At 48.1% G+C, this 17489-nt stretch overlaps 1 protein-coding gene across 1 annotated transcript in view; it reads left to right on the plus strand.

The window, feature by feature from the left end:
- Nucleotides 1-633: 633 nt before the first annotated feature.
- SDC2 (syndecan 2) overlaps nucleotides 634-17489 on the plus strand; it is a 59868-nt gene continuing 43012 nt past the window's right edge. The window contains exon 1 of the mRNA XM_063327241.1: nucleotides 634-959. Within this exon, the coding sequence (XP_063183311.1) occupies nucleotides 900-959 (60 nt within the window). The 5' untranslated portion in view covers nucleotides 634-899. The remainder of the gene's footprint in view (nucleotides 960-17489) is intronic.

Consider the following 17489-nt stretch of genomic DNA (forward strand, 5'->3'; position numbering starts at 1 on the left):
GAAGACATAGCTCCTGGATCCATGTAACTAGGTGCAAATTGCAGCCCTCTCTTGCTTGCCACCCCCTCACCCCTAAAAGTTTCTTGCCTTCTTGTTAAGGGAGAAAAGCCTGAAAAATGGAACCGTGGGGCCGAAAGCCAAGTGGGGATCCAAAGTGGGCTGGCATTTTGGGATATCCCCCCTCCCCGTGATTTTTAACCCCTCCGTTCTGCTTTTTTCCCGACACTTGAGGCTGCCACCCGGGCTAACCGGGGCGGGTGGAGCGGAGCAGCGATGCGAAAGCCGGCGGCCGAGCGCTAAGAGCAGGCGGCAGCGGCCAGATTTCCCTTGAAAAGCGGGAGCTTTTCCACGTCCCCGCTATAAACACCGGGCCCTCGCTCCGTCGGCCCGCGGCGCTGCTCATGTTTTCCACTGGGGGCGGGGGGGGGAGGGGGGGGGAACGACGAGAGAGGGGAGACCGGGGCGGAGGAGGAGAGCGACAGGGGTGGCGTTGGGGGTTGGGGGGGGGAAAGTTGCTTGAATTTGCGAGGGGCGAGAGCCGGCGGCGGCGGCGCGCCGCCTCCTTCCACTGGCTGGGGGAGCTGCCAATCTGTGTTGTAATCCTGCAGGAATTTCTGCGGGGTTTAACTGGGAGCCGCGCCGCCGCCGCCGCGCACTCGGGGCGGAGGGAGGGAGGGAGGAGGGCGGCGGAGCCGGCACCGCGCAGCCTGCAGCCCGGGCGCCCCAGCTCCGCGCAGCACCGGGCCCGCCGGCCAGCGGCGGAGCGGAGCGCGGAGAGGAGCGGAAAGAGCGCGGCGGGGCCGGAGGGCGCCAGCGGCCCTGCCCCGCGCCCCCCCGGGCGCCGCCGCCGCCCCCCGGTTTCTCCTTTGTGGCCGGCCCCAGGCGGCTCCGCGGGAATAATGCGGGGCGTGTGGCTAGCGCTCACCGTCAGCTTCGTGGCCTGCGCCTCCGGGCAGCCGGTGAGTACCGGGGCGAGCGGAGGTGAGGTGGGGGGGGGCGGCAGCCCCGCGGGGCGCGGCGGGACGGGACGGGGGCAGCCGCCTGGGCACCGCTGCTCACCGGTTGGCGGGGGCATCTGTTGATAGCTAAGCGCTCTGCAAACAGCAGGCACCCCCCCACCAAAAGAAAAAAAAAAAAAAAAAGAGACACCCCCCCCCCCCCAAAAAAAAAAAAAAGCCCACGAAGCCAAGCGGAGCACCCTGCCGCCCTCCAGCGAGCCTCATAAGAAGTTTGCCGCGACGACCCAGCCGCCTGCCGGCCCCGGAGCCCCCCCGGTGCCGCTTTCCCTGCCGCCCCGGAGGGAGGGGGGCTGCCCGGCGGCCGTGGGGCGCCCGAGGGGCGGCAGCGCCGCGGGGCTGGCTCCGGGAGCCCTCGGGGCGCCGCGTCCCGCGGGGCTTTGTGCCCGTCCCGGCCCCGCTGGGAGAAACGCCGCCTCCCCCCGGCTTCGCGGGCGGTGAGGCGGGAGCGTCTCCGTGCAAGATCAACCCACCCCGGCCGGTTGCTAAAAAGATAAAGAAAAGAGGGGGAAAAAAAAAAAGCCGTGACTAGCTTTGGCTGCGCGGCTCAGGACGCCCCAAAAGCTTCGCTGCTGCGCCTCTCCCTGCGCGGGTGCGCAGCGCTGCGCGCCTCCCGGGCAGCAGCCTGTCCCGGCCGCGGAGCCGCCGCTCGGCGGAGCCCCAGCCTGCCCTGTCCCCGCCGGCCCTTTCCCTCCGCTCTTGCCGCGGGATGCTCGGGGTAATGCCGCTGTTGACACTTTGTCCGAGCCACAAGTGTATTTGCTAACCGGGGGCCTCTGCTTAATGCAATTAACTCGGTTGCCGGGATTTGTACCTCTGGAAGAGCCACTCTCCGGAGAAGCGCTCCCACCCTTCCGCGGAGCGGAGCTGGTGAGGGCCGGCTGGAGGGGTTTTCGTCTTTTCCATCGCTGGATCTGAGATTGTCTTGAGGGAAGGGGGCGTGCAGATGACACGGTTGCAGTGTTGGGCAAATATTAGGAAATAATAAATTGAGGTTTCAGTATGAAATTAAAAAACCATGACAATTTAATCCAATTAAAATGAGCTGCTCCACTGAACTAAATAATGTCACTAGCTTGGGTTAACTTTTGAAGTTGTCTAGCTATTGTATAAATTAGCCCAGTCGCAGCCTTCGTGAAATCTGGCTCATCATTAGGGATTTCTAAGGATACAATTGCAAAACACTTTTCTTAAGGACTAATTAAAAAAGGGTTGTGTAGAACACTGACTCCTGTTTCCGCTAAGTATAACTGCGCTGCAGAAACACCCTGGCTAATGAGGTACAATATACTTTAATTTTATAGAAATGCTGTTATTACGAAGTCCTCTGATGGTGTAGTAACTATTAAACTGCCACAGTAATTAGTAAAGTATTAAGTTTTATGTGTTTTTGCCTTAGGATGAAGGTGCTGCGGCAGCGGGAGGCGGGTTGTCAGGGCGTACGGGGGCAGCGCGGTTCGGGGAGCAGGGGGGGAGCCTGCCCGGCCCTGCTGCAGCGCCCTCGCTGCTGCCAGAAAGTTGTGGAGAGACTGGAAAAGTAAAGGCGGGGTGGATTTTTTCCTTTTCTTTTTTTCCCCCCTCCTTTTTTCTTTTTTTTTCTTCTTTTTTTTTTTTTTTTTTTCCCCCCCCACTATGCAGCAGCTACGTGGTCCTTTAAGGTGGGATTTTGTAGACCGGTCTCTGGGAAAAGGTAGATGCTGAAACTGTTGTCTTCTGCAGAAGGCTGTCCTGATCATAAGAGAAGTTTTATGTGGATGCTGAAGAAAACCTGCTGGCTCTCTGGAGCACTGTCAGGTGGTTTTAGCTCTAAATTTCTTCCACTTTTTTTGATTCTGCTATTTGTTATTATTATCTAGGCAAAGCTGCAAGGTAAAAATATAACTTCCGATGAAGTAAATTATACAGGAGTTTTTTGAGCAGGGAAGGGGAAGGCAGCAGGAGATTTTGTTTCCTAAAGCAGTGGGTTCCCTGTGTTCCCTTCTTGTAAGCAAGAAGACTCTTCGTGGGGTGGGCCAAGTAGATGTCGGAGCCCTGTTAAAAATGCACTGGAACCCAGAGCTGCCCATGCTGGGCACGCGCTTTGTGTGCCCTGGGGTGGGCTGTGGTGCCGCAGATGGGTTCCGCTGTGCTGTGCCAGCTCCCCCGAGGGAGTCGCCCTTTGGGGACATGGTGGGGACGCGGAGGGTGAGGGGGAGCCCGACCTGTTCGTGCTGACCTGCGCGTGGTGGCAAGTGTTGCCCACATCAGAGCTGGCGGATCGCAGCCAGGGCTCGCGGGGTGGTTTGCTGCCATCAGCGCAGCGTGCGGTGAGATGCCAGATTAGAGCGGGGTCCGGTAACCCCAGCGGGCCTGGAAGGATGTGGGGCAGTTCACCCAGGCTTGGCTAAATGGCAAAAAAATGTACTTTTTAGGTACTTTCAAGGCTTCCTGGTTTGCTTTTAGGAGAGGGGAAAAAGAGTGGCATGAAACCTCTGGAAAGAAAAGGCAAACTCTGTAATAGTGAGAGGCCTGATGTGCCTTTTAAGAGGTTGGGTCTGGTCCTGATGATAGCAGGAGTCAGCTCTTGCTGATTTTAATAGCACCAGGGAGCAGCGCCAAGCATCCAGCTGTACTTGTCAGCTCCCATTCGGAAGAGACTGGTAAACCTTTCCGTTTCATCCTGGGTCACGGCAGCGGGACGAACGGTTTTCCAGAGCTGGTGCAATAGTCTCATCCTCCCTGCAAGCCCAAGCGGGCGCTGGGGAACTTTGCTGGCTGGCAGGTTGCGCTGCTCTCCTCACAGAAGGCTGATCCTGGCTCTTCTCTTCCTCAGTGAGGTTTCTGGAGCCTGGAGACTTTGCTTCACGTCAGCAACGCGTGTGTGGGGTTGGTTTTTAGGCTTTCAGTAAAATAGAGCACTGAGGCATCAACAGCAACTGGGTGGTCTTTTTGTTTCTTCTGTAAGCTCTGAGCACTGATTTGTTGGCATAAACGTTATTGAAAGATGATACAAAGATAATATTGGGTATTTTTTTCAGAAATATTTAGTATTTCAGAAGCACAATGCTATAATTTTCCTGCATTTGTTCCTAATGTTTACTTTGCTTTTGGAATTTGGAAAATCAATAGTGTGTTGGAGAGGAGAAATGTTAGTTTTTTGAAAAATGCAGCTAAACTTTGGAGATAGTAATTACAGGAGAAGAGAGATGAAGGGCTGAAGAGATAGGTGGCGTTTCAGATTTATATGCTGTGCGTGTCTCCCCTAAGCATGTTAAATCTGCATTGCCAAGTAAGTTCCAAAGAAAGGTAGGAAATTTTTTTCGCCTTGATTTATTTCCACCCTTCCCCAACTCACGTGAGCTTTTTCTTCTCACTGGAGAATTAATAAATATCTGTCCATTGCTTTTTGTGGCTTGGCAGCCCCTGCAATCAGCCAGCAGCATCTGCCATGGCTGCTCCCCTTGCTCTGGCTGAACATCTGGGTGCTCCCATGCAACATCTGCCTGCGCTGCCGTACGCTGGAAATTCGGGGGAGCTCTGGGTTTTGCCACCAGTTTTGGGTATTACAATTCTGGTGCTGCAATGAAGCCGCCCCTTATCTGGATGTTCTCAGGAGCCACTTTCTGGGAATAGGTTTCCCTCCCAGGTTAGCTTATCTTTTAAAAATTAAAGAACAGATGAATCTTGACCCAAGATCAAACACTGAAGCAGTTTCTCTTTTTAATATCTTAGCCCCGAGGTCTGCATTGGAACTGACTTACTATTCAGGCCCAAAGTGCAGAGATGTTTTCTCTGCATTTTTTTCTAGATCCTTATCGGGGAAGTAGATGAGAGCCTCGTCGTCGGGAGCAAGTCGGGACAAATATCTCAGGGTTTGAAGTCGGGTAGTGGGATTGTGGTTCTTGGGCAGACGATACCTCTGTGGTAGGTTTGAGGCAACCGCTGCAGCTAATGGGATAAAGATGGTGGACTAGGGAGAATGAGCTGTAAGCCTTGGGTTTGTTTGAAGTTTTGATGGATCTAAGTCTCTGTGGTCCTAATCTTAAATGTAATCTCAGGGTGACCAGATCAAGGCCTAATTTCTTGACTAGCAGAGGTCGAAGCCTAATTGCTTGGCTAGCAGAGGTGCGAGTTATGAAAAGCCCCACTTCAAACATACAGCTAGGATCTAAAGCCTCCGGAGGGGATGGTGGGGAGCTACCTGCCATCCTTGGTGGGGAACATGGTGTTTTGGCAGGGAATCCTGAGCCTGGAGGAGAGCTCGTTCCTCCCTGCCGCAGCTGAGCTCTCCGTGGAGCAGACAGTCGTTTGCAGAAAGCTCCGTTCGCCCTGCTCTTAGTGGTCAATTGTCTTTATAAAACGTCAAGCAGAGGCATATGGATGGCATTTATTAATTACATTATCGCACCAAATTGACTTTTGCCATTGACCAGTTTAAACATTTTCCTTATGGCGAAGAATTACAGGCTTTAGTAAGGCTCAGTGGCTGAACAAAGGGCTGTTGTCTAGTTACGGAAAAGTACCCTTTTGTCTTCTCAATAGATTTGACTGACTCTGATTTTTAACAGAAATGTTGTGTTTGAGACTGGCGAGCTTATCTGAGGCCCCGTGTAAGAAGCTACTTGAATGTAAGTCATAAAGATGCCCTCTGTGCTGCTGTCTTTGAGAGAGGATGCCCAAGTCACGAGCAAGCAATTTGGTCCTCATTCAAGTTGCTTTGCTCTCCGTGTTGTAGCAAGCATGAGAGAATTCCTTTAGGCGGTTCTGCAAACAGCTTGTTGTTTGGTTATCTTTGGTTCATGCTTACAAGACGACAATAAACTGCTATCTATAATCTTTTCAGGACTATTAATTTATTCATAGGTTACATGGCACTATTCAGCAGTTTGGGAGCGAAATTTCTCTTGCTCACATTGAAGTATAATTTGCAATCTCTCGAGTAAAGACCGCATTAGTGTTTGACCCTGTAGTAATGACAGTTCTCTGTATGTATGTTGTTTTCCTGATTAGCTCAGCCCTGAGGGATGCTTTCAAAAGCATACTAGATATTTAGGCAGAAATACAAAATACGTGTAATCCTCAAAAGTATTGGAAAACTGATTGCAGCAGGAGCGTTTAACAGCAATTTGCAACAAGTACTTTTGCGCTGCACAGAAGATTTCTGTTGGCGTCTCAGGTAGGGGGTTCATTTAAAATGAAATAATGACTAATGGGGTGGTGATGAATCTGCAGAACTTGGCCTTGTCTGTAGATAGGCTCTTAGTGTTTACTTAAGCCGTGCTTAACTAAAACCTGAGCTGGACGCTCCATCTGAAATCACTATTTGTAGTTTATATATAAACAACTTCTTCAGAAATCTGCCTTCTAGGCTAAATTGTTTTGTTCCAAAGGTGAATTGATTTGGGAAAGTTCAAATAAAAACCTGTTTGGCTGTGTTTGAGTTGAGCGTGAAGAAAAATACATACTTTGTACTCTTATTAAGGGTGAGGAGACAAAGGGACTTGCAGAAGGTCAAAGAGCCTGTGGTATACACAGGAACTGAATCAAAATGGTTAGAAACCGGCATTGTGATTAACAACCGGAATGTGTTGTCTGTTTTTAAATATTATGTTGTCAGACATGTGTTGTTCCTGCTTGATTAGCCGTAATAAGGCATAATTTTCTCTAGAGGTGCTTCCACACTAATGGAGGTCGCTTGTCACCTTTCAGATCAGTGTGAAGTGGCCTATCCTTATTTTTTGAAAGGTATTGCAGAAGTGTAACCGTAATGGCCTCGCAGAGCTGTAGAAAACAGTGCTGCTAAAGCAATACAGCCTGGCATGTAAAGTATTTTTCGGGGGGGCAGTTGGGTGCATGACTGGTGTAGCCTCAAGACGAAGGATGTTTTGAGAGAAGAAAAAACGTAATGTGCCTGCCGCCACATGAATGAATAACCCAACTGGGTCTTCCATCTTTCCTACCTGCCCCAGGATCCTCTTAGGTATGTCTGCTGATGTGCCTCCATTAGTTACACAAATAGAAGTAAGCCTTCCTCTCTCTCGGGGCTGAGCTGCCTTAATTCCAGCTGTGGTGACCCTGCAGTACCTTCAGGAACAGCTGGCTGGATGCAGCAGCTGGAGGGCACAGCTGTGACCAGCCAAGCCCCGTGCGCTTGATCTCTTTTAGCTTTAAGAGCCGAGTCTTGTTTGCTTTTCGGACTGGGGTCTGCAGGGGAAGGCTAATGACGGGCTTGAATACATGCTGTATCTCGCGGGCTGAGGAGAGGAGATGTGTCCAGGAGACAGATCCTTCCTTTGCTCTGTTGTTTAGCCGTGCTCATTCTGGGAGTGGAGATCCCAGAATCAGTGCGTCACTTAAACTGATTACCAGGTGAAAGCCTCCGCAAAGCCTTTCCTTTCAAATCCCTTTCAAGTGTTGTGAGATTCCGCATTCAAATATGCAGGCGCGGAGGTGTGACATTGATGGTGTTCTTATTATTTAAAATGGAAACCTGCAAGGGAAGCAAAGTGGAAAGGTGAAGCCAGTTCAAAGTAATGGAAATACATCATTATTGGGACATCCGAAAATTGAGCTTCCATTGAATATAAATTTGTGACATTGCATAAATAAAAATAGGTATGGCTTAGCCCTATAAATAATAATAGTGTATAATTCCCGCAGCAAGAATGTGCATAGAATAACGTTGCTGAGAAGCAAGATTCTGAGTTTTCCGTGGAAGGAGGGTTGCAGAACATCCAGGTCCTGTCCTGGCTGTGGCACCGCGTCTCCTCCCAGTCAGGAGCTCAGGGGCACTCGGTACTTGCCACGGGTGGCAGCACAAGCACAGGGAATGGAAGTGTGTGTGCAGCAAGGAGAAGGGGCATCCATGAACAGGGTGTGTGAAATTTGGTTGTGTTAGTGAGTGGCTTGCATAAGTCTCACTGAAAGAAGGTGAAAAGTTCTCAAGAACTGTTGTGGCAGCATACGATGTTAGAAGATTAATGCTTTAGGATCATTAGTGACTTGAGCATCTGTAGCATGTGGGAACTCACAAATCTCTTTGTCCATGGTAGAAGAAAGATGACTAGTCCTGGAGGTAGAAAGGAAAAGTTACTAAAGTGCCATGAATATCTTCTAAAGTCTTGTCTTTGGTGGAGTTGCTTGTAATTTTCCAGTCGCGTGCTCTTTGGTTATTTCTCATCTGTGAAGGCTGATTTTTTTGAATGTAACAATTAAATTGTCTTGAAATGAAACTTTTGGGAGTATGTTTGAAATTACATATTCCTGGAGACTGTCTTCCACAGAACGTTCAGCACTGAGCTCTCTGCAGCTGTTGCAGTTCTATCTCGGAAGGGCTTTGAAACTTTGTGTGTATTATATATAGGTTTTTATTCTACATACATCTCTATTTTACATATATTTTAATTTTATATACTTTTGTGTGCATGTCTTTTACGAAAGACAGTGTGTCTTTCAAGTGTCAGGAAACGAAGTGCCACGCAGAACATGAGGAGGACTCCCAGTTAAATAAACAGAACAAAATTGCTCTCAAAATCATCTTAATAATTCTCCTGGCCTGAATTAGGATAGGAAGAGCAGCTTCTCTGATATTACTTACTAGGAAAAAAGGCCTTAAACAGAAGGTGGTGTTTACAAATCGTTTTCCTCTTGTTTCTCCACTGGTGATTTAATACAGCAATTTCGTAACAGTTTTCCTCCGTAAGTATGATTTGATCCTCCGTGGCTCCCACAGGTGCTTTTGATTTGGTTCTCCAGCACAGCCTTCCCTTTGCCCTCAGAGCCCTGGTAGCGGGACAGGCATGTTCATCACTGTGAAATGTGAATGAATTGGAAAAATACCATTCTAAAGAGAAAAACTGGGAATAATGGTTAACATAGGTCTGGACCTGACCTGGCCAGGCTGGGAGGTCACACCAGAACTGTTGTGGCCTGAAGGGACTCCTGGCTCAGCTAAAATTGTCTCTCCGTGTTGAAGCTTGGGTTGATTGAATTTGTCTTTTGGTCTCCTGAGCAAAACGCCTTTGGTGGACGACATATCTGTCTGCTGCATGAAAACATGGCAGAGGTCTCCAGAAGTTTCCAGAGAGTTTGGCAGTGAACGGGACGTGGGTGAGGAAGCCCTGTGGCAAACCATGAGATAGTTTCTGCTCTTCTGGTGGGAGCTGTGGTCCTCCCTGCAGAGCAGCATAGAGCATCCGTTGGGGTGCAGAGGGCACGGATGACATGAGGGCACTGAAGAAGTTGGCAACTCTGAAAACTGACCATAAAAAGGTATATTGATACCATTTAACAGCCTTACCTCCAACGTGCTGAGTAACGATTGGAAACCTCATTGCAGCTTAATGGCCTGGCTGTGCAGGGTTTGAGGGGTGAGGGGAGTACGTACCATGGCCACAAGTTAAAAACAGACGTACCTCCCTAAAGCGCACAGGTACAATAGTTACTGGAGGAGACTGGAGGAGACTGGAGGAGATGGAACGTTAAAGCCGAGTATGGCTGGCTGCGTCTCCAGCTGTGTTGCATATCAGAAATGCTTTTCTCTCTGGTGGCGTTTAGCCCAAGCAGCCATGGCCAGTTGAAGAGCAAGGGGGGATCGCTATGGCTTTGCCGAGTCTCAGGCTCAGTAATAAATAGCCTTTCTGCTGGGGTGGGGAGGTGGAGGTGTGCCCATGCCACCATGCCAGGGCTCACCAGCTGGAGGGAACTCCTGAGCTCCTGGTAACACAGGAGCATTGGGTCTAAAATGGTTTGGGACAGTACCCTCAATAGTATTGCCGTGCTGAAAATGCCACTTCTTGTCTGCTTTGTAACCGTAGGGCATTAGAAAGGGGAAATGACCTTTCTTCCCTTTTGTTCCTGTTCTTACTGTGATTCAAATCCTGAAAAGCTTATTCTACCCTTGGCTGCTTTGGGGTTTTGTGCTTTCACTAATGCTGCTTGCTTGACTGTGTCTCTCCCACTTAACCAAGAGCTGGAGACTTGGTATCTTGATGTAGGTTTCTTCTGGTGGACACCTGTAATTGGTCTTCTGCCTGCTGGAGTAAATTGTCATATGCCAAAAGCCAAATAAAATTAATAGTGATGAAGGTTTCCTGATACTTTTTTTAAGAACCATGAGTCTTGTCTGTGGGTTAAAGAAATCTGGACTTGCGAATATTTAGTAATGCTACCGAGGTCATGTGCCTATCATTTTTTTTTTTTTTTCTGACCTTCTCTATATGCACTGGAAGAATTAGGCAGTTTCGTGTTATGATATAAAAAAAACTCAGCTTGGGAAAAAAATCTGGTGCTTCTATAATATGCAGTTAGGAACCTCTGTGATACTTTCTCACTATGTTACTTCTTGCTGTCTCACATAACATCTGAGGATCTCCACTGGTTTAAGCGTGTAAAGGTATTTGACGAGAGGAATCTAAAGAAAACTGGGGAGAAAACTTCTTCTGGCAGATGCTGTCAGTCTCAAAAAAAATAGGTAGGATCCCTTGTCTTGAAGATTGTGGCTGTACAGACAGTCAGAGCTGGCACGGTTCCCGTGTAGTAGCGTAGCTCACATGGCATTTCTGTATTTGTGATCAGAGATGAAGGGGTCCTAAGGGAGGATTAGCAAGAGTATTTTTTTGGAATTTCTCTTTGGCTTCGTAGAGATGCACAGAAAAAGCTAATCTCTCTCTCTCTCTCTCTCTCTTGTTATTTAATTCAGCTAACCTAATTGGAAAACCTCCTTAGCGCAGTCGCTGGCAGCTAGCTGTAGCAGCTGTACAATTAGTAGTGTCACCTAACGGGAGAGCGAAACAAGGAGTGGTAGGAGACTGGAGGTGGATATTTCTGTGTATCTTAACAACCCTCCCAACAGCCAAGCTTGCTAGAGTGAACTCAGCTGTGAATGTTAAGAGTTTAAAAAAAGAAAGAAAGGAAAAGTCTGAGTTTTTAAAGACTTAAAATTCTGAATGCCTTGATTTTTCTTACCGCCGCTCTTGTTGCGCGGTTAAGCTCCACAAAAGGAGCCGGAGTTACTGTTTTGGCTATGTAACCCCCTCTTACTCCTTGAAGCATTGACCTTTGGGGTTTGGGCATTGTTGCAGTTAATTTACGGATGAATTTATTAATGAAATTTTACACAAACATGAGGGGATGTGGGGACTGGTGGGCTCTATTGGCCATTCCTTGAGGTGTAAGCAGTCAAGCTGCGTGGGGAAGAGGCGTATTATTAACTGCTTTATGTATCTGCAGAGAGTGCTTTGGCATTTGCCCTCCCAGCTGGGCTACTAGAGTGTGGTTTATCTGGGGATAGCCCTGGAACCCATTAAGATCAGGAGCTGGCGTGGAGGAGAGCATCATCCCCGGGGCTGACCGTGCTCCAGCAGGGCAGGAGGTGGCAGAGCCGGTGGCAGTGATGCTCCCTGGCCGCACCGTTCAGGGCTGTACGGAGGCACCAGAGGGCAGAGACAGGTTTGCATTTGAATCGCCAGCTGGGCACTTCCCAGCTTCACATGATTAATTACCGCGATGCTAATTACGTATATTCCAGGGAGCATTTAGTTAAAGAGTATGTGTGGGGCAAGCCGTAATTTCCCAATCTGTGCAGAGTTATATGGTCATCATATCTGAAATGTGTGACCCATGGTTATAAAGGATGGGTTTTGGAAGGGCTGTTAACCGTGTGGCATATGTCAGGGACTGGAAAATGTAGGCTATTTATAATTATCCACAGGTGGAGAGGGAGGCAGCAATGCACAGCACTAGTAATAATTATCAGCAGTATAGAAGTTCATCTCTTAAGCCGTTGGGTCTAATGCACTAAAAAGTATTTGATCTGAAGTCTGGCACAGCCTTCAAATGGCGCCGTTCAAAGGCGTCCTGACCTAATTTTGCTGCGGAAGCGTGCGAGCCTTCCTCATTCCCCTAATTTCTTGCAGAAGGTTTCAATGATAAAGTCCTCATCCCCTACACGTGCATATATTTTACCGCAGAGCATTTGAATAAAAGCAGCCATTACAAGCCAGGTGGTAAATATAGCATGCAGCTTAGCAGAAATGACCTTCGATTAAGCAGAGGCGGAACCTTCTCCTGCGCTTTGCAGTTGTCAATTAGCTTTCCTTAAGACTTTTTTTTTTTTTTATTTGCTGGGTCTTTTTGTGACTAATAGCAAAGCCTGAAGTGCAGTGCTGGCTCTAAACGTACGGTAGAGACTTCGTGTTACACTGAAGTCCTATTTCAGTGAACATTTCAAAAATGTGAAGCAGCTTATAAATAAGAAGTTTGCTTTCTTTTCCAGGGAAATAAATCATTAGATTTTAAAACATTGTCCATGGAGCTGTGTAAATGTATCAGTTAAAGCACATAGCATAATTGCTTTGACTTTCCTTTGGATAAATCAAAGCAGATGTAATGATGTTATGTCACAATGGGCTTCTGTCTTCTAGAGAAAATGGGGAAAAAAGGAGCCTATTTTTCAGCAGCGGTACGATAGAGCGTGCTGCAGCGATGGGTAGTGCTCCGTGCTATTGTCTGCGTAGGTGTAGGCTGTTTTTATCAGAAGATAAAAACAAACAAAGCGACTCGAACTGAGGGCTTTTAAATTCTGTCTAACCTGTCACTTGTACATTTTCTCATGCCATTATCACCACAGTGGTGGTGTAAGACTACCAGTTTCCTACCAGAAATGTCGCTTTTTGTTCAGCGTGGGTTTTTTGACTTGTGCTAATGGTATTTCTGAGCAATATTGCGCAGTACGTAGTAACTACAGTGCACTTAATTGTAATTTGTATCTTATATTCATTATTTGCTCTTTTTTTCTCCAATCTCTTGTGCTTCCAATCTCATTAGGCTGATTTTTTTATGTTTTTTTTCCCCGCTCTGCTGCTTTTGTGCTGTCAGGCAAGCCAGGTAACTGTTAGCATTGGCACCGCTCTTCAGTCTCGTGTTGCAAGTACAAGATCCAAGAGCAGAAGAAAAGGTAGATGGAAATCTGGGCCTGCCTTGGTCCTTTGCCCACCCTCCAGAATCCTTCTGCTCGCTCAGCTCGCCGCCATGAACTGGGGGGAGTGGGGAGGGGACGGCTGGGGGTGACTGAAGCACTGGCAGAGCTTTTGGCAGCGAGGGGATGCTGGGCTGCTGGCACATCTTGGACAGACCATAATTCAAGGAAAAATCCTGGAGGTGACTGGTCTGGGGTGGAAAGGAGTCCCTGTATCAGGGATACTGGTTCCATTTTTGACTTGTAATCTGTGTCTGACAGTGCTGGAGCACATGAACCAAGCGTTTAAGCAGATGTGGATGATCTGAGCACTGCATCCCTCATCCCCTTTGGTTTTTGGAAAGTGAGTGTGTGGAGCCAAACTTTGCAGCTTGGCATTTCTTTCTGCTCTTCAGGTCGCCTTGGAAGCCTTTGTATTCTCCTCGGGGCCTGGGGAAGGACGGGAATGGTGGGTGCAAGGTGCTGAGGAAGCCAGTGCTCCTCCTCCGACCTACAGCATCACTTCAAAACTTATTTTTGTGCAAATCACCATTTGACTGTTTAAGTGATCAGTAAGTGTGCTGGCCCGAATGGAGGGGGAGCCGGCTGAAGTTGGGATTAGTTGGAGAAGTATCAGGTTGCTGAGGGCACTGTAATCAAGGTGACAGCTGCTTTCCTTATGCTGTACTGAAACAAAATATCCCAAACCCTTCGACAGAGCCTTACCAAATACATTAACCTCGTCGCTTTTACTCTTTCCACAAGTTGGTGGAATACTTAGCGCTGCTGGCTAATGAAACATTGGAGTGCTAATCTCTTTCCATGGATACCGGAGGGGAAAATGTTGAATATTGCTACCCTGAGAGGACAGGCATGGGCATATGCTTGCACCAGGGGACATTTTGGAGGCAGGCAGTGCAGGGAGCATTTTCTCCCAGGAGAAGTTTGTGCACCCTCAGGAGGTGCTGAGGGTGGCTGGGGCCGGGGGGGCAAGAGGAAGGGTGGGCTCCATCGTGCCCGGTGGGATTATCTATGGCCCAGCAGCTGCTGTCTGGATGCTCGCTTCTCCATACCCTGCATGGTGAGCATCCTGTTAACACAACCGTCTCCCTCCCACCCCTTCCCGAAGTATTTACACTTGCCCTTAAGTAACCATTTCTTTCTTTGGCTGCTTAAGCTGACACACTTTGAGATGCTCAGGAGTGAAAAATGGGAGGTGCTAACTTGAAATAGCCTTGATGTGCTGCTCAGGAGAAGCATGTTTGAGGAGCAGGCTATGAGAGACCTCTCTGAGCTCTATTTATACCTCCCTTCTAATAATACCAGTTTATTTTATTTTATTTTAAACAAAAACTTCTCTGGGTATCTTAACCACAGAAAAAACACAAAAATACCTTGCTGGGTTTTGGGTGCAGTTTGTTTCCAGTGATGAAGGGCAAGCATGTGTGGGAAAGGGGTTTATGGGAAAGAATAAGATAAATGAAGACCAGGAGAAATTGCTAGTCCTGGGCTTTATTTTGGGACTGTGACTAAAGTTTTAGGAATTGTTCTCTGGTACAAAGCCTTTTCTTAATAGGCTTCTTTTCAGAGAAAGCTAGTCTTGGGCTTAGTTTTTGGATTGCCAGAGGCTTGCTCCCAGAGCTGTCAGAGGGCTGTAAGCCCTGGCTTTCTTCAAGGCAGAGGGACCTTCTCCCAGGCCCCTGCGGAAGGGTCTGCTGCGACAGCCAGCATCAGAGAAAGGGAGGTTGAACTGGGAAGCCTGAATCTGTAAAGGCAGCCGGGATGAGAGACTTAAAAATTGCGGAGAGGAAAGATGGGAGTAAGCTTCTAATTGCTGAGTCTCACTCGATGGAAAGTGTAGCTTTAGCTGTTATGTGTCCACTGCCACATCCCCTTTCTGGTTAGGAAAAGCAAGAACAAAGAGTGAAAGGACTCCGAGAAAACCATCTTGATTAAACTTGACTGACACAGGTCTGATAAAATGCACCAGGAATTTCCCTGAGTGCATGTTAAGAGATGGCTGTAAAAGGCTGAGGCAGGTGATCTGCAGTAGGAGGAAGGTGGTCAGGCTCCAGGCTCCTTCCCCACCACGAGCTCCCTCTCCGCAGCCCCCCATTCTACCAGGCTGCCAGTGGGACTGGAAACCTCCCCTTTCCCTGGCTGCAGAGCCTTCTCCAGCTTATGGAAAAACATGCCTGTATCACTTCATTTGTGGTCAATGACGTGAAATGTTTCCAGAGTTGAGAGCACGCTCTGGGCAGTGCTGATGCTCCCGTCAGGGCAAAGAGACGGGGTGAGAGTTAAGGTATTGGTAGAGCATGAACTCCCTATTCCCTGGCTTGCAGCTGCTTGGTTGTTGCAAAGCATCTAGTTTAGCCTTTTATCTTTTCTCGGTTGCACCTGGCTGGGGTGACAAAGCCTGTGCTGTGTGGAGACAGTGTTGAAAAATGTGCATTTTGAAGCAGAGAAACTGCTCAGTAGTGAGGGGGCATGAATATCTGAGAAACAGCTTTTTACCTCGTGATTTTTACTCTTAGAAAGTCTGGAGCACTAGGTGCCCCATAACACATCTCCCACAAGCAGAAGGCTAAGTGGTGTAGGCCATGACAATCATGGTTACATCCAGGCTTTCCCAGGGGGACTAGTTAACCTGAACCCTTGCAAGAGGATGGCTGGGCTGTGTGAAGTCCCCACCATGCAGCAGAGATCCTGCACAGCTCCATTTTCAAAATTCTTGAGGTTCTTTTTTTCCTTTCAGTGCAAGTAGAGGCTGAAACTGCTAAGGGTGACCTCTTGCATGAGGTGACAGCTTCTTCCAAGGGAGAAGGAACAAACACCAAGGAAATTAAAAGGAGAAGTGTTCCAGTATTTTCCCTAAAATATTTTCTTTTTCCATAATTATTTTTAATCCTCTCCTGCTGACAGCGTAAGAGGCATCAGAAGAAGGCAGTGTGTTCATGAGGTGTGGTGCAGGACTTGTGAAGTCTGACCAAAATGAATAGGCTTCACCGGGTGGTCATTGAGTACATGCTCTGGAAATAACTCCTTCATTTTCTCTTGGGGTTTGGGAGATGAAGGGGCCCTTTCTTTCAGCCCTCCTACTTATTTGAAATAGTATGCTGGGATGCCAATCAGAGCAGGATTATTTTTTCTGATGCTGGAAGAAGCAGCTCATGATTAAGAAACTCTGGCAGTTTGTGACTCTTACGTTTGTTTTCATTTATTTTTGATGCTTGTGTTTGTATGCGTTCAGAAAAGCATAAGAAAGTGTATTTTCGGGAAAGTTATGAAACGGGTGACATTTTCCAGAAGGACAATGTATCTCTTTTGGCAGCGTCATGGTCAAACAAGTAAATATGTATTTTGGTAAGGAGCCTAATTTTGAAAACATCTATGGATCTGCCCCATCGTTCCCTCCTCAGTGTGTTTGTAACAGTCTTGGAAACACCACAGATGTCAAATCCAAGTATTTTTGTTCATATTTCATGAACTTAGAATTACTTTTTAATTCTGTGATAAAGGTCTGGATTGCTGCACAGTAAATACACTGTATTTCTAGTATATTTAGCACAAGTTAGGGATGAAGTAGCCCAGAACTCCAGTAGTGGTGTCTCAGCACTTTCTGTGGAGGAAAAGGGAGCCAAGTACCGAGTTCTGATCATTTTTTTACCTCTTAGCTGAAGCTGTTGCTAAACAGGGTGTATTTGGGTGCTTGTATTTCCGATGTGGAGGGATCTGCCCTCAACTAATGAAAAATGTCAAGCTTTCCTCTGCTGAAAATTTGGTAGAGGGGGATGGAGTAATGGTGCACTGCTGCTGCTGATCTCTTGTGGGTACGGAGCATATAAAGAAAGTTGGATGGAGAGACACAGGGAGAGGGGAGAGAAGAGCCACAGTGTGACTTTGCATGCTGAAAATCATCCTGTCACTGCTCCCAACCAACTAACGCTGTTCCAGAAAATTATGTGTGCTTTGGAAGTGGCTGCAGCAATGGATGGGAGAGTGGCGGCTTTCCCTGAAAGGGGGAAAAACCCTCAAGAAAACCCGCTTGCTGTAGCTTTTGATTACTTCTACTTTTCGTTTTTGTTGGGTTTTGGTTTTCTTTCGTTACATGGAGGATGTGACTACAGTCAGTTCCTCGTTGTACTCTGCCCAAGAGCCAAGGGAAGCGCTGATGGAGGGTGAGTGGGTACCTGGTGCTGTCACTCCCAGCAGAGGTGCCGGGAGGTGAAGGAGTTCCATCATCTCACCCGTCCCTGAGCCGCTCACCTCCTCCAAACCGGGGCTTCGTCAGGAAGGCATGGTAGTGTTGCAAGTAACGCTGTGGGAGAAGAGGGCGAAGGTAATGGTGGATTTATCTGTGGGACTCCAGAAAGATGACCCAGGGAGGTGGAGGTGCTCTTGTGTAGAGCTTGTGAAAGCAGAAGGCTGCTTTCACTAGGAGAAGCAGGCCAGAGTGGCAGGTTGGAGCTGACTGTTTGGGTGGAAAAAGACCAAATACTCTTTTTAGTATTTCACACCTGAACTGGTGTGAAAAT

Source organism: Chroicocephalus ridibundus, chromosome 2 (assembly GCF_963924245.1).
Source record: "Chroicocephalus ridibundus chromosome 2, bChrRid1.1, whole genome shotgun sequence".
Classification (NCBI taxonomy): domain Eukaryota; kingdom Metazoa; phylum Chordata; class Aves; order Charadriiformes; family Laridae; genus Chroicocephalus; species Chroicocephalus ridibundus.